The sequence below is a fragment of the Anser cygnoides genome, chromosome 6, assembly GCF_040182565.1.
Source record: "Anser cygnoides isolate HZ-2024a breed goose chromosome 6, Taihu_goose_T2T_genome, whole genome shotgun sequence".
In the NCBI taxonomy this organism is placed as follows: Eukaryota; Metazoa; Chordata; class Aves; order Anseriformes; family Anatidae; genus Anser; species Anser cygnoides.
The window spans coordinates 22,621,179-22,636,705 of NC_089878.1; the positions used below are offsets into that span (position 1 = coordinate 22,621,179).

The 15,527-nt window shown below is 34.2% G+C and overlaps 1 protein-coding gene and 1 long non-coding RNA gene across 5 annotated transcripts in view; one reads left to right on the plus strand and one right to left on the minus strand.

The window, feature by feature from the left end:
• Positions 1 to 2,942, plus strand: part of LOC106029827 (sodium channel protein type 2 subunit alpha-like) — a 76,325-nt gene extending 73,383 nt beyond the window's left edge. For all 4 annotated transcript variants that reach the window (XM_066999728.1, XM_066999729.1, XM_066999730.1 and 1 more), the window contains 3 exons: positions 645 to 749; positions 1,136 to 1,406; positions 1,759 to 2,942. In XM_066999728.1, the coding sequence (XP_066855829.1) occupies positions 645 to 749; positions 1,136 to 1,406; positions 1,759 to 2,942 (1,560 nt within the window). The remainder of the gene's footprint in view (positions 1 to 644; positions 750 to 1,135; positions 1,407 to 1,758) is intronic.
• The window catches only part of LOC125182493 (uncharacterized), a 67,024-nt gene that overhangs the window by 32,921 nt on the left and 18,576 nt on the right, over positions 1 to 15,527 (minus strand). The gene's annotated exons all lie outside the window — the stretch shown is intronic.

The window sequence follows — 15,527 nt, forward strand, 5'->3', positions numbered from 1 at the left end:
GCTGTCCTATTATTCAAGCAAGAAACCCCAAAGAGTATACCAATGCTTTTTGATGCCCTTATTGATGGAGGGGGATGATCATACCCCAGACATGTACAGTAGTACTACTGTGGCAGCAAGTATCTGAACAGAGATACCTGTACTCACATGATAAAATGTGGATTCTGAAAACTAACTAATGTCAGTAATTTCTTTCTCTTCATATTTTCTCTCTGAAGACATGTCAGTTCTAAATGAACCTTTCTACCTTTGAAGCTTTTAATTTTGGTTGATTGATTTGCAATGTGGAGTTCATCCATACAATGGATGTATTTTTAAAAGTTGTTTTTTTACATTATTTTACATACAATGTGTATTTTTATAAGTTTTTCCATACTTATTTAAATGAATTATATTTAACCAGTTCTATTTTTTTGTTTGTTTGTTTTAAATAACCGATAAAAGTTGTTTTCTGTTTCAGTTCCTTAATTTGTTTCATTTTTCCAGCAAGGCTTGCAAAATACTTTAATGATCTTTGATATAATTACTGTTTGGTTGTTTGTTTTTTTATATCAACATGTAAGAATGAATGCATGGTTCATACAAATACAAATTAATTGATTTAAAGACTTGGCTGTAATCAGTTTTTACTTTTATTATTTTACCTTGGAGGTCAAGATATTTTTATGACAGAAGAACAGAAGAAATACTATAATGCAATGAAGAAATTGGGTTCCAAAAAACCACAAAAACCTATACCTAGACCAACGGTAAGAATATGTGCTACTCTTGTGTCATCTATGTTTGGTAACAGCAGTACCTTAACTACTAAAAGTCTCCCTTAACTCTAAAATGTTTTATGCCTAGTTGAAATTCTCTTAATTCAAAGCGGAAACGTATATATTCTGCAGGAAAAGTCTCTCATAGTTGTTATGCCTGGGGAAATACAGAATCAAAGGATATGATAAAGTAGAAGTCTGTTGGGTTTTGAGGGGAAAACAAAAAACTGGCAAACAGAAAAATTGCTAGAGAGTGCTTTTAGATTTTTCGGCTTTTTGCTTGGTTGTGTATTTTGGGGGAGGAACAAAGTAGTAGGACAGAAAAAAATGTTCATTACATGCAACATACTATTACATTTTCTTTTTTCTCCCTTCAGAATAAATTGCAAGGCTTGGTGTTTGATATTGTAACAAAGCAAGCATTTGATATCAGCATTATGGTCCTCATCTGTCTTAACATGGTCACCATGATGATAGAAACAGATGACCAGGGTGAACTGATGCAAAATATTTTATACTGGATTAACTTGGTATTTGTTGTCCTTTTCACTGGCGAATGTGTCTTCAAATTGTTCTCACTACGATATTATTACTTCACCATTGGCTGGAATATATTTGATTTTGTGGTTGTTATTCTATCAATAGTAGGTAAGAAACTCTTCCATTTCAAATGAAATACAGTACGGTATATTTTTTAAATGTTTTATCTCTGCAAAGTTTTATAGATTAGAGGAATACTTAATTTTTATTTCTCCTGATTATTTAGGAAGTGTGAAGCATACTTGAGAATAGTACCTGCTCAATAATTCCATATCAAATTTAATACTCATTTTTTCGAAGAGTGCTGGAAAAAAATCTTAAATTACCCATAGCAAATTAAAAACTATTGACTCATCCTCCAGTTACAATTTCCAGAAATTTCACATATAGAGTTGTTCTTTATTCTTACTCTTTGTTGTGGATTATGTTAGCCTTTTAATTTTATTTTTATCTTTCACAGGTATGTTTTTAGCTAAGGTGATTGAAAAGTATTTTGTGTCACCCACATTATTCCGAGTCGTACGACTTGCCAGAATAGGTCGAATCCTGCGTCTCATTAAAGGCGCTAAGGGAATCCGCACTCTGCTCTTTGCTTTGATGATGTCTCTTCCTGCTCTGTTCAACATTGGTCTGCTGCTGTTCCTGGTCATGTTTATTTATGCGATATTTGGCATGTCCAACTTTGCCTATGTTAAGAGGGAAGCTGGGATTGATGACATGTTCAACTTTGAAACATTTGGCAACAGCATGATCTGCCTCTTTCAAATCACCACATCTGCTGGCTGGGATGGTTTGTTAGCCCCAATTCTGAACAGTGGGAAGCCGGACTGTGACCCTGACAAACCTCATCCGGGGAGCTCTGTTAAAGGCGACTGCGGCAACCCTTCCGTTGGGATTTTCTTCTTTGTCAGCTACATCATCATATCCTTTCTGGTAGTGGTGAACATGTACATTGCTGTGATTCTGGAGAACTTTGGTGTTGCCACTGAAGAAAGTGCTGAACCCTTGGGTGAGGATGACTTTGAGATGTTCTATGAGGTTTGGGAAAAATATGATCCAGATGCCACACAATTCATAGAATATAGCAAACTGTCTGATTTTGCAGCTTCTCTGGATCCTCCTCTTAATATACCAAAACCAAACACAATTCAGCTTATTGCAATGGATCTGCCCATGGTAAGCGGTGACAGAATTCACTGCCTTGACATCTTGTTCGCTTTCACAAAGCGTGTTTTGGGGGAAAGTGATGAGATGGATGCCCTCAGAATCCAGATGGAAGATCGTTTTATGGCAGCCAATCCTTCTAAAGTCTCCTATGAACCAATCACAACCACATTAAAACGCAAACAGGAGGAAGTGTCTGCTACTATTATTCAGCGTGCTTATAGATGTTATCTTTTAAGGCAGTCAATAAAGAAACTTTTGTATATGTATCGCAAAGATGGGGTTGATCTCCTTAGCAAAAAAGATATGATTTTTGGTAAGTTAAGTGAAAACTCACCTCCAGAGAAAATGGATATGACTACATCCACCACATCTCCACCTTCTTATGACAGCGTAACAAAACCAGAAAAGGAAAAATATGAAGATGACAAATCAGAGAAAGAAGACAAGGGGAAAGACAGAAAAGGAAATAAAAAGTAAAAGAGGACATAAATATATGGTCTGTGGTGGCTGTTTACAGCCTGAGAAGATGACATTTTTATCAATAATACTTTTATTGGAGGATTATGCCAAAATGACAAATTTTTACATATTTACCCAGTGCTACAGTCAGTGCCTGTACCAAGATAATGACTTGGCATTAGTAAACCCTGTATGTAAGAGGGAAACAACCTTGCCAGAAATGTAGCCTTTATTACCAGCTGACAATAATGGAGAAGAGACTCTAGATTTCTTCTTGGACTGTACTGACCTTGAATGGAATGCAAAATTACCAGTCATAAGTCTGTATTTTGTGGAATAAGTGTATCCACTGTGTACACTTCATCTGTTAAGTTCCATTTGTGTAATTTCTTTTGGTGATCTCATTTGCTTTAATTCATATACTATTATTTGTAATTCTGCTGTGTTGAGGAAAAAGGTAAATACTCTTTCAGAGGAACACAAATGTTAGGAATACGTAATTATGTCATCATAATGTGAACATAGTTGTCTTCAAGCGAGCACTTCTAAAAGCAGAAAGACAAGATTCCAGATTCTTGGGCCTCTCTAGATCAAATCAACAGCAAATGATACAGAACAGAGCTTAAAAAAATAATTTATCAGGAAACAAAACAAGGGAGGAATCACTTTCACAGAAAGAAGGTTGGTAGTTTGATCTCTTTATTAATTCTTCATTTATTACACAGTCCTATTCAGGTAATGATTTAAATAAATCATGCTACATGCAATTCCTGTTTTGAAAAATATGAAACTTAAAAAAAAAAAAAAAAAAATCTTTCAGGGTCCAAGATAGCACTTAGTTCCTGGGGGTTTTAAACAATTCTATCACAGAAAAGCTGTAAACACCAAATTTTGCCTATAGGGAATTACTGAAATAAAGTGATAATCTTTTTTTTAATTTTTTTTTTTTTTTAGAAAATCTTTAGACCCACTAATAAGTAGCTTTGATACTCCATTCCAAAGTCAATCTCTACAGGTTTTATTTATTTTGTATAAATAAAACCGATTTAAGACAGTAATCAAAGCTATATGTGTAAACTGATAGCAAAATACCTACTGGGACAAATATTGCTTTAGTGTATACCTCAGGCTGAAATTTCTGTACTTTGTAGAAATGGACCATGACAGAGACATGTACACTGGAGGTGGTTTCAACCCCCATGGCACTCTAGTCAGGTTTCCACTGTACGAAATGCAATCTTCGATAGAAGGCTGAGGTGACCAAAAGGATGTGCTTGAATCAGCTTTGTCCTGCACTGTGGTTTACATCACTTTTTTTTTCATCAAGGCTTACACTTCATATGCAAGTAAAATGTTCTCTGTTACTTAATCAGTTGTTTTACACAGTGGTATCGGTTTGAAAAGAGACAATGACCTAAGTACTGTATTTATTGCATCAAATATGTACCCTACTAAGTGTAGCTTATAACGTTTCAATAGATAGCTTGATATATTCTGTAATACTCCAAATAATTGGGAAGCTTTAACTGATGCATGCTTGCTGCTATTATCCTACAGCTATTCAAGTCTAAGATGGAAAGACATGTGAATGGTAGAAAGGAAAAAAACTGTTTGAGACCATCATTCCTCATACCAGTAAGCAATAGTTTGCTGTTATTATAGATTTTATTTTGAGTTTAGTAATCAATAATATGCAGTGAATAACCAGACCATACAGGATAAATATATTGCTTAACTTGATAAAAATGTGGGGCTATTGAAAATAACTTTTATAATATATATCTCTCTATATTGATCTATTCACGTTATTTTGCAAATAATTTCATTTTAAACATTTTGTACATACAAGAGGATACTACAAATATGTTCACACTGTTAGTCATTTTTATTGCTTTCTATCTGTGACAATTTATTGCTGTGAAACCTAAGATACGATGTGAATTGGCAGTTGCAATTTTCTGCTAATTGTATTAAAATAGATTTTAATAAGGAATAGTTTTAAAAGAAATAGTATAGATCTTTTTCTGATCAGTAAGTAGTTCTTTGTATGTGACACAAGATGGAAGGCTTTCTTTTGAAATCATACTGATGTCTGGCAATTTTCAGGTTGTTCTTAGTCACAGAAACCCTGTTTTTCCTGTGTTAGTCTCACACTGACTGCTGGTCCCGTTAATTCATGCTGCAGTACTAGTGTTTTAAATACAATTTGCCATTCAAAATCTTTCTTCATGAGAATAAGTAGTGACCTTCTATAATGAACAGTGGAATACCTTGCATTTCTTACAAAAGAAAATATAGATGGGCTTCTGCTTTTACAGAAACTATTGACTCTCAGTGTACTGGTGAACTGCATGCAGGAAGTTGTTTTACCAAAAGTAACAACATTGCTAACAACCCAAAAGAATAAAGATAACCTTTTTATGTACTGATTTTAGTCTTTGTGTTTTTATTGTATGAAGTTAATACAGTTTAACAAGTAATTGTTAAAATTAAGGGTGAACCACTTCAGCTGATGCCATTACAGGCACGGACCCTGGCAGGAGGTTGCAAACAGGCAGCAGGATGTGGGGCAAGTGGACATGTGCATGGAGTAATTAATGATTTTTTTTCATACCTGTTGTGAAGACTACTGTATACTTGGGTTAATAGAGCTAACAGGAGAAAAAAAAAAAAAGACAACCTCAAATATGCTATATTTTCAAGGACAACATGTATGGTTTTTGTAGTTATACCTAATTTCAGTTAGTTTCTTTTCTGTGCTTATGTCCGTGTCCAGAATAGTTATTGTTCTAATATCTTAATTGCTGAGAATACAAAGCAGTAGTGTAAATGTTCTGTAAAAATTCTTGGTCATTGAATTGCTGTTTGAAGGACAAAACTGTTTTAAGTCGGTGCTGGATAGGTAGGTAGATAAATTTGTGGAATAAGCATGGAATGCTTATGTAAAAATTTTACTACACATCTGGTAATGTGCAGAAGTGTATGTGAGATCATTTATAAAATCAGTTTGATTATGGTTTCAATAAACAAAATGTTAAGTGAAGTCATTCATCATTTTTGTTGAGTCCAATTGTAAACTTTTTGGTTCATTGCACAAAGAGTAATATATTTGCAGATTTAAATATTATAATATTTGAATAAACTTTGATCCTTTTATATTTCTTTGAAGTTATTCCAGTATACCTGGAAGTTATTTGGCAGACAGTTGACTTTCAGTCTTCCTCCTTAACGTGCAGGTATAAAGAATATTCGTGTTTTAATGTTGATACAAGAGAGATGTTTCAGCATAATGGTTCAGTCATATATGAGCATGTAAAACACTAAGCAAAACTCCCACAGCAGGAGGTCTCTGCACTCTCTTACTATCCTAGTTCACAGAGAATGATAGATGAGTAAGAAGGGTACACACACACATTTTAAAGGAGAAATGTATGTTCCTGAATACCATAAATACATCAAATTCATTAAAAGAGCATCTCCTTTAGCTGTTGGCTGCATTAAGACTTAAAATAAAAATTTAAACCTGACAGCATCCAGTAGAGGGCACAAACACCTACCAGATGATCGTGGTACTCATGGTGTCTTCTGCCACAGAATAAAGAAATAAAAATTGCAGTCACTGACACAGGGAATATCCTATAGCTTTGCACATAATTTATAGATTTTATATATTTGTGTTTTTTTTTCTAGTGGACATAATAATTCATCTCCTTTTGTAAAGGTAATACTCGTTGGTAATACTTCTGTGACCTGGCTAGCAGCTTTTGCATTTAGGTTCTGCACAATAATATGTGGCCCTATATCTATCTAGAGCTGACATGACGTTAAGAACTCTCACACTTGTCCAGCTTACTAAAATACAACCTATGGGTATCTATTAAATGCACTGGGGAATTCCACAAATAATGGTGCTTTTATTAATATGCATTATTCAGTTCTACGGCGCACATATAAAAGAGCTTCCACCTTCTAAAAGAATCAAATATTGAAGTATGTGTCTTTATTTGCATGTCAAACAATCCTTAACATGAAGTATTATTAAAAATGCTTTGGTTTTCTTTGGACCTAGAAAATTCTTACAATTCATTCAGTGGTATAGTATATATTCAGAAAGGCTTATCTAGCTTTATAATGCATTAGAAAAAATATCCTGAAGTGTCTGCAGTGTAGGAATATATAATGGCTCACAAACCTCTGCATTAGCAATATCATTTTCAGTGGAGGATGGTACCCATCTCTTTCATTCTCTAAGCACAGATAGACAAACCTATGTGATCCAGCATGCAGTCTCTGTTACTTAGCATATTTTATATTTCCTTGCTGATCAGCGGGTGCACAGAGAAACACGTGTATCTCAGTGCTTGCCTAAAAAAAAAAAATCATATTGCAGTGTAACCCAAGCAAAGTAAACTGCGGTACATTCTCATCCCTCTGGAGAGGGGAAATTGCATGCTGAAGCACACAGGAGCTCTACTGCAAGAATAACGTTTGATGAAAACAAGGAATGGCACTTCATCAACAATTTATAACACACAAAAACAGCAGTGCCGGATATATTATGCACTTGCATTTTCTGTTGCCTTAAAATCATGTTGCTTTCTCTTTTACAGCAATCCTGATGATTATCTTTGTGGAATGGGACAGCCAATTAAAAAGAAAACACTATTTTTTTTCAGAAAATATATCTGAAACAATGTAATAAACTGTTTTCGTTTTCAAAGCAGTAAATATCTGTAGCATGTATGTTCATAAGTGGTCAGGGAATTACATACCTGTTTGTAGTAGTGCTTTATAAAAATGTCATGCTTGCAGATACCATAGCAACCCCTGTCATGTGGTACTTTTCAATTACCAAAGTATACAATAGCTTTTATGCTCATATTCTGCAGCAATACTTGCACTAATATCTATCTGTAAAAGTATCTGTATATAACGTATAGTAAACACTGCATCTTCACCCACTGAATATGGCAAATTGGACTATTGCCTGCCTGATACCACAAACATGATAATTGCTGGCAAAAACTAGAAAAAGACTTTATCTAATGATAAGCATTGTGAATCCCTGTAACTTTATCTTCATGATGTCTGTCAACATGACGTTTAGAGGGTCATGCAGAATTCCTGCAAATACTTGTATATTTATGTATATAAATTTTAATCATAGAAGATTGGAAATTGGATGTGCTTTATATAGTGCTGGATAGGTGGGGAGAGCAATTCAGGCCCCTGACAGCCTCTGTCCAGAGCTGCATGCACACTCAAGAAATAAGAATTTTGGGAGTGGTACTGAAGAGCATTGTAAACTTGCCAGCTTTACCACTCTTGCTTTAAAAAAAAAAAAAAAAAAAGAAAAGAAAAAAGAAAACATTTTATATGAAATGTTGCAACAATCTTTTAGGTTTTTGTTATTATTGTATAAAAATAAAAATAAAAACAAGGAAGTGAGAATGTGAAAAAAAGATAGTAACTAATGCAAATGTGGAGAAGACAGATAATAAAATGTTAACATGATTTTTCTACTTGTATTTTAGGAATAAAACCTTCCTCGCATTTGAATTTTCCCCATATGAGGACAGCTTCATATATAGGAAATCTCAGAAGGTACAAGAAAGAACTGACGACAGCAAAGGAAATTAAAGTGCAGACACTGCTGAGAGGTTATTAATGTAAAATCTTTTGCAAAGTTAATTAGAAATTGATGCATTGTAAAACTAAAAGAAAGTGCTAAAGAACATGGCAGTGAGAAAAATCTGTAGCAGAGTATGATTAGAAACGGTTGTCTCAGTACAAGGGAATCTCTTTTTTTTTCATGTGATGAGAGAGAAAATCATATTCTAAAACGTAAGGTCAAAAAATATTTTACGTTTGTTAACATCCAAATCATATGTGTATATATGTATGTGTATGCACCCTATCTATTCAAGTCTATTATATAAACATCTTGAATCAGTTCAGAGAGTAAAAATCTTCCCAATTTTCTTTAAAAAAAAAAAAAAAAAAGTCATAATGGAGGGACATGCAGGCTCAACTTTTCTGTATTATTTGGTACCTACTTGCTCTCCAGCTTCGTTTTCCCAGTCGCATGCCCATGGTATGCCATGTATGCAGCAGTGGCCAAATGGTTTTGATTATAACTAAAAATGGAAACTAATTTCCCAGTATATCCGCTTCGGAAATTAGTGTGTCTTGTACAACTACATTCAGTAGAATTGAAATCAAGCCCTTGACTTACTGTTTTCCAGTTATGGATTTCCTAAAAGATAAATATTTCTACTTTTCTTCCTCTGCCTCTGGAGTCTAAATAAATGATTCTGAGTCTTTACCTTATGACAGATGAGTCACTTCATTGTTGCATTGTGTAAGGAAGAGTACAAGTTATGCCTTCACATGTAAAATACTGGGGAAGGACATTAATTTTTCTCAAATTAGCTTTGTCAAACTGTAACAACATATGCCATTGCTGCTGATGTAAAACATAAGAAAAGGTTACAGATTTAGCACTTTTTTTTTTTTGCTAAAGATAATTAAAATATATAATCTCAAGGCAAATCATGCATGGAGGAAACTTTCAAAAATATGTTTGAAGATCTCATTAGATCTGTATCCAAGAGCCACATCTCTGAAATGTTATTTTTATATATAAGTATAATAATAATATAATAGTGTATTACTGTGTTATCCCTGGGATTCAAGGCACTGAAAGGAAGCTATACATGTAAAGGAATGGACAGGGATGATTGCATAGTCTAGTAATGGATATAAATGACTCTCTGTTACAAAAAGGTAATCTGAAAAAGCCTTTTGTGGCATTTTTTTCTGCTCTTAAGGTTAAATGTAAGTCACTATCATTCATTTAATATCATGTGCAATGATTTATATTTGTAGTTTATTAATTTTTTTTGTTTGTTCACAGTTTGAATTTTAGAAGCCAACAACTGATATATTGGAAAAGCTGTATATTGGAAATGGCATAATTTTAGTGAAATATGACATTAATAATATTTAAGGAATCTTTCTGTGTGAAAATAATATAAATAAGCTCTTCTATTTCTATGAAGTCTATTGGCAATTAGACAAAGATGAATTAGCCTCTACCTGGACTACCAAAGTTAGTTTGCCATGTCATTGTCAGAGAAGATAACCTAGGCTAATTAACAATAATACTGTGACTATTCAGAGTGTAACTAATAGAAATTTAAATACAAAGGCTTTGACAAATGCTAAATACTTTTGCTGGGAGAAATCACTGTTTTTTCACTTACCAATGTTTTTGTAACACAAAAGAGACTTTATAGCCTTTCTTATATTAAAGATTCCTGTTCTTGAATCTAAAATGCACAATTTTGCAAGATTATGAATCATTGAAACCCATAGGTTCCCTGCATAAAATATAATAATCAAACAGGCTATCTCTAATAGCTTGTTTTCAGTGTACTTTGTTTATTTATTGTAAGTTCTCTGACAATAGAAAATAAATAAAATTAAATTAAGAAAGTAATTGCTTCACGTACATGATATCCATCCTTACAAAGCAGTATTTTAGAACTGCCTCTGACTGAAATAATTATGTTTAAGAGTTTCAGAAGCTATGCTTTTTCTAATATCTACAGTTGTCAGTATTACAGCAACCACTGACTCCTTTAAAAGTAAGATTCCTTAGTTAAGGGATTTAAAGCTTTTAAAATTATTTTCTTTTTTCAATAAACAAATGTCTCTCTTCAAAATATTACCAGCACCTTTTTAGGGGATTGAATTATGTACGACGTACTAGAAAGAGGTTTATTGATTTTAGATATTATTCTAATTTCGTTAATATTTGTTTTGCTAATATTCATGTGCTATTAAAGAATGTCAGCTTTTCCCAACAGCTGATTTTGACACTGTGCTGTCCATGATGGTCAAGTCTAAGATGACTTCTGTATTGTCATCACATTAGTTTGATACCAGATTATGTAGAATGCCTGGTTCTACTGTCTTGACTATTTTCCAGGCTTTTACCTTTTAACACTGACAGTTATCTTATATGTGCTGGCAATGTATGAAGTTGGGAAGCTAAGTCCAAGTTTTTATTAGCTAGGGAGCACAACATTTGTGTATATTGAGATATTTTTAAGGACCAGCTGTCTTTGTATTCATGACAAACCTAGAGAAAGAATATGTAAAAAAAATTTTGCCAAAAAGGGAAAAAAATAAAACTGGAAATATGTTAAAAGACAATCTGATGATTTCTTATTTCCTTCCTCCATCTCAAAGTAGTCAAATTTTTCAGAGGACAACCAACTGGTTAAAGCCCAGGAGAGAGAGAGTTTCTTGAACACAAGTAAGTATTAAAACTCCTCATGGAGGGTCATGTCTACTCATATAACCAAAGTTTAAGAGTTAAGAATTCATAAATTTCTACTCACTTTCGTGGAAGTACTGTATTTATAAAGACGAGGACAACAGCAGGGCATAGGTGGCATAAGTATAAGAATACTACTACAACACATACTTTGAAGTATTTTAAAACCCACAATAACCCAAAACAACAATAACAAAAGCAGCAGTCGTCGGGGTCGTGTGTAAGAATATAATCTAAATCATGTTATTCTCAGTATGAATTTTCTCATAAACTTCCACTCAAAGTTTCTATTTGTGTAGGTGAGATGCATTTAAAATGCACATATGGTTATGATCTCATATATAAATATGATATGTCCCTTTGGTTGAACAAGGTATAGCACTTTTTGTTCAAATGTTCAGTGAATAATCTGTTTTTGGAGAAAGTGGGAATTGGTAATATTATAGCATGTTGTCTCTCAAAACCTTTTCCAAATGCCCAAATTCTTTGATAGTCCCCAAGTCTTGGTTTTAGGATATCAAGTCTAGTGAAAAGATATATAAGAAGGCCAACAACCATATGTGGGTCAAATAAGTTCTCTATCTATCTTCCACAGTTCTGATACTAATCTCCAGAGGTAAAGAATTAGTGAATTTTTGAGATGCGTGTCTAACAGCTGAAAATTTTTTAACCATCTCAAAATTCATGTAACGTTGTTTTGATATGAGGGGTTCACTACATTTATCTTTAATACTATACTGAAGAGTGTACACCTGTTTCTCTAAACACAAGTACTTTTCCTTTCAAAATTTAAGACAGCTCTAGTAAAATACAATATAGTCTCCATCTCTCTCCCTTCTCCTTCCTGCTCTTTCCACAGTCTAGAAGCGAAAGGAGATGCCTTTCAAGCAGGAAGACCCAAAATCAATTTATTGCAGCAGATGGTTCAAACAGTGGAGCTGAAGAGTAGTTGGATCAGCTGTAGCAGTTATTTCATGTGACAGCACCAGCAAATGGTGGTAGGTAACCTCATTATCAAATAAACTTCAGTAGCAGTTAGAGTAAATGTTAAAGAATAAAGAAATAAAACATTGTTCTTTAGTAAAGACATTAGATAAAATTTAAGTCTTTTAGGATTAATTAGATAATTGGTCACAAGGAATATTGTGTTTGTTCCACGTAAAGCTGTAGACTTGTGTATGTATTATTCAAAAAACCAGATACACAGCACTCAGCCCTCCCCCAAAGGGGTAGAAGACACTCTCAAAATGATTTAGAACAATTTTGAAACATGAAAAAAGTACTGTCTAAAAATGTCCTGTTTACCTGTAAGCAGAAGCAGGTAATAGTTCATTCTTAGAGACCAATAACCAACTTACTTTCTACTTGCACTAATAACACGTTGTTGTTGTTGTTGTTGTAAAGAAGTTAGTTCTATCCTTCTAAAACATGTTTCATCTGACAAAAGTGATAAAGGGTTTTAGACAGTATCTAGCTCATTCATAACCCCTGTGAGAGTTCATTTATGTTTGGCTGCATTTTGCTAACAGTTTCTAGAGTGTAGTTAAATTTCAGGATAATTTCAGCTATGAACTTCTCTAACACTTTAAAAATTCTCTTGTGGTGCCAAATAACTTTTCTAAAATCTTGCTGATCACTAAGAGCCTACTCTGAATTTCTGATCTGTCTGAGCACAGCTGGGATGCTGGTCAGGAAAACCTTTCTTTGGAGATTACTGGCTGCTGGCCATTCCCATGATGAGGAACCCTGAGGCACCTGTAATGCCAAAAAGCTGCCATATGTATTACCAAGCTAAACTGAAGCTTAGCTGATTCCCTGGATGAGAGTCCAACTGATTACTTCCTGACTATTCCCAGCCTGTTCATTGAAGTTGCATAGGATAAGTTATGGCAGCTACCAAGCAGGCAGAGAATTCTGTCTTTCAGCATACCACAGTGAGCACAGCATCTTAATCCTTCATTACATCTGTTTATTACACAACGTTGTTAACACAATGGTTAACAACTCATTCCTCCATTCTGCCCGCTGTGGTGATAATCTTGGGTGCAGAACTGGTCAGCTCTGTTGGATAAGGCAGGTTTCTCCATCATGGTTTTCCTATCTTTACCATTTACCAGGGCATGAGGTGAAGGGAGAAAAAAAGGTAAGAGATGAAAAGGAGGAGAAGCAGCTCCTCAGTTCAGAAAGCTTACAAGGAGGTGGGTGGAGTAGGCATAGCCACAAAGGAACAAAATGAAGCGGGGCAGTAACTTCTGTTCCAGACTGTCAAAGACTGAATTAGCTGAACTGGTTTATGACTAGTATTATAGGCAATCCACTGTTTAATTTAGCATTAAGAAAAAAAAAGAAACAATAAAATCATGAGTCCACCAAAAAGATGAAAAATTTTCAGCTTGATTTTAAGTAAGGGGATTCTGTAGGATAAGGCCTATTGAGCAATTGCACGTCTCTCCCTTTGTATTTATAAAGCACATATACTTAAGAGTTTCTGGATGCATCAGATCAGTTTCTGTATGTATTAAGGGATTACTGCAAATTCCCTTAAAATAATCTAGATCTGTTACTGGCAATGATACTGACACATACCGTAGACATGATTAATTACTACCATCACAGATAGTTCAGTATATTTCCATTAATCTTTCATATCACTACCCTTTCCTAATCTTAGTTGTTCTTACCTGGGAGAGGAGTTGGGTCACCTCACTGATTTTAGCAGTGCTCACCCCTATCAATACAAAATTATGCTCTTATTTTATAGACTTGCTTCAAATTATTTTCAAGTATTCCAGCTTCCTTCCTTGAAGCTTCATACATTTATCTTGAATCTCCAGATTGTATGAATACAGTATGAACAATACTGATAGCCATAACTTTTATAAAACTAGTTATCATACAATCACCATTTCATTTAAGTGGGTATAATTTATATACCTGGGGTTTCCTTTACATTCCTTCTTTACATTCTTGAGACATGTTTGGTGAGTAAGATCTGGTGCTGGTAACTCGTGATTTTTGCTTCAGTAGCACTTTTGACAGTTGGTATCTCTGGAAGTGTCTCATCCTAACTAATTGTAAAGTAGAAAGCCTAAATTAGGCCGTAGTTTCACAAACATATTTAACTGCTGTGAGTTGGTGATGTAAGTGAAAGAAGCCCTGCTCTTCCCTTTCCCCTAGGTTAGCACAACCATTTGTGTTGCCCTGCAACAAACTAGCTTGAAGAACTGAAAACTCTGTTAGAACAAAAGTTGATATTTAACCTAGATAATTTTCCTATGCAGTTCATTATATAGCCGTATAAATGCTTTTGACAGGCAAAAGGGAGGTGAGCTGGAGCAGGCAGTGCCATTTTCACAAATACCAAGTTATTGCAAACTATAGCTTTGGATATCTCCTGGTGGTCCCTCAAGTTTAAGCCTTGGTGTTTTGCTTCCCTGGTAGAAAAGAAAGAAAAGGACAGAGTCAAGAGGAAAAAAAATCTATGAATTCCCTATAAAGAGAATTTAAAATGACAAATTGGAGCTTAGAGTACCCTATACCAAAATAGAAATGCCAGTCTAGGGGAAACCCAAAGTACTGTGTATGTTCAGTTTACAATGCTATATAGTCTGTTCCTAAAGACTGGAAATCATTAATTAAAATTGGTATCTTTTCACTTTTGTAATATAGGTGAAAAATCTGTTTGTCATTCCATTGAACATCCTTTGCTGCATAAAATTCATTTTCCCAAAACAGAAATTTTTCCATATCAAGTCTGATATTCATCAGAATTCTTAAAATACAATACGTTTTGAAATTAAGATATGATTAATTTATTTTGAGTTCATTTATTTAAGATAGTATTCAGTCACCAATCAAATGCACTAGTAGAAAGTGGGATACAGAAGATGCTGCCTCTTAAAGCAATGTTCTTCTCTAAATTCGGTCAAAATATTTAAAATATATTCAGAAGTAGCTTTAGCTTACATAGCTTTATTTTGCATGCCTCCTGTGGTAGCTTATTTTATAGCATTAACTGCATGATGCAAAATATTTAAAGAAGTATTTTCTTCAAAGTTTTGTCTAGCCAGGAAACTTCTCTTGCTCTTTCAGCATCTTAATCCCAGTAATCCATACATTTGCCACTTCCAAAATGGACTACTGCATATGTAGCTGCAAATTTATCAGCGAGTAATTTGTCTGCCCATAAGAGAAATAAAAATTGCGTAGCCTATCAACTTCATTTACTTCTGAGAGATGTATTTTTGAACCTGGATCCT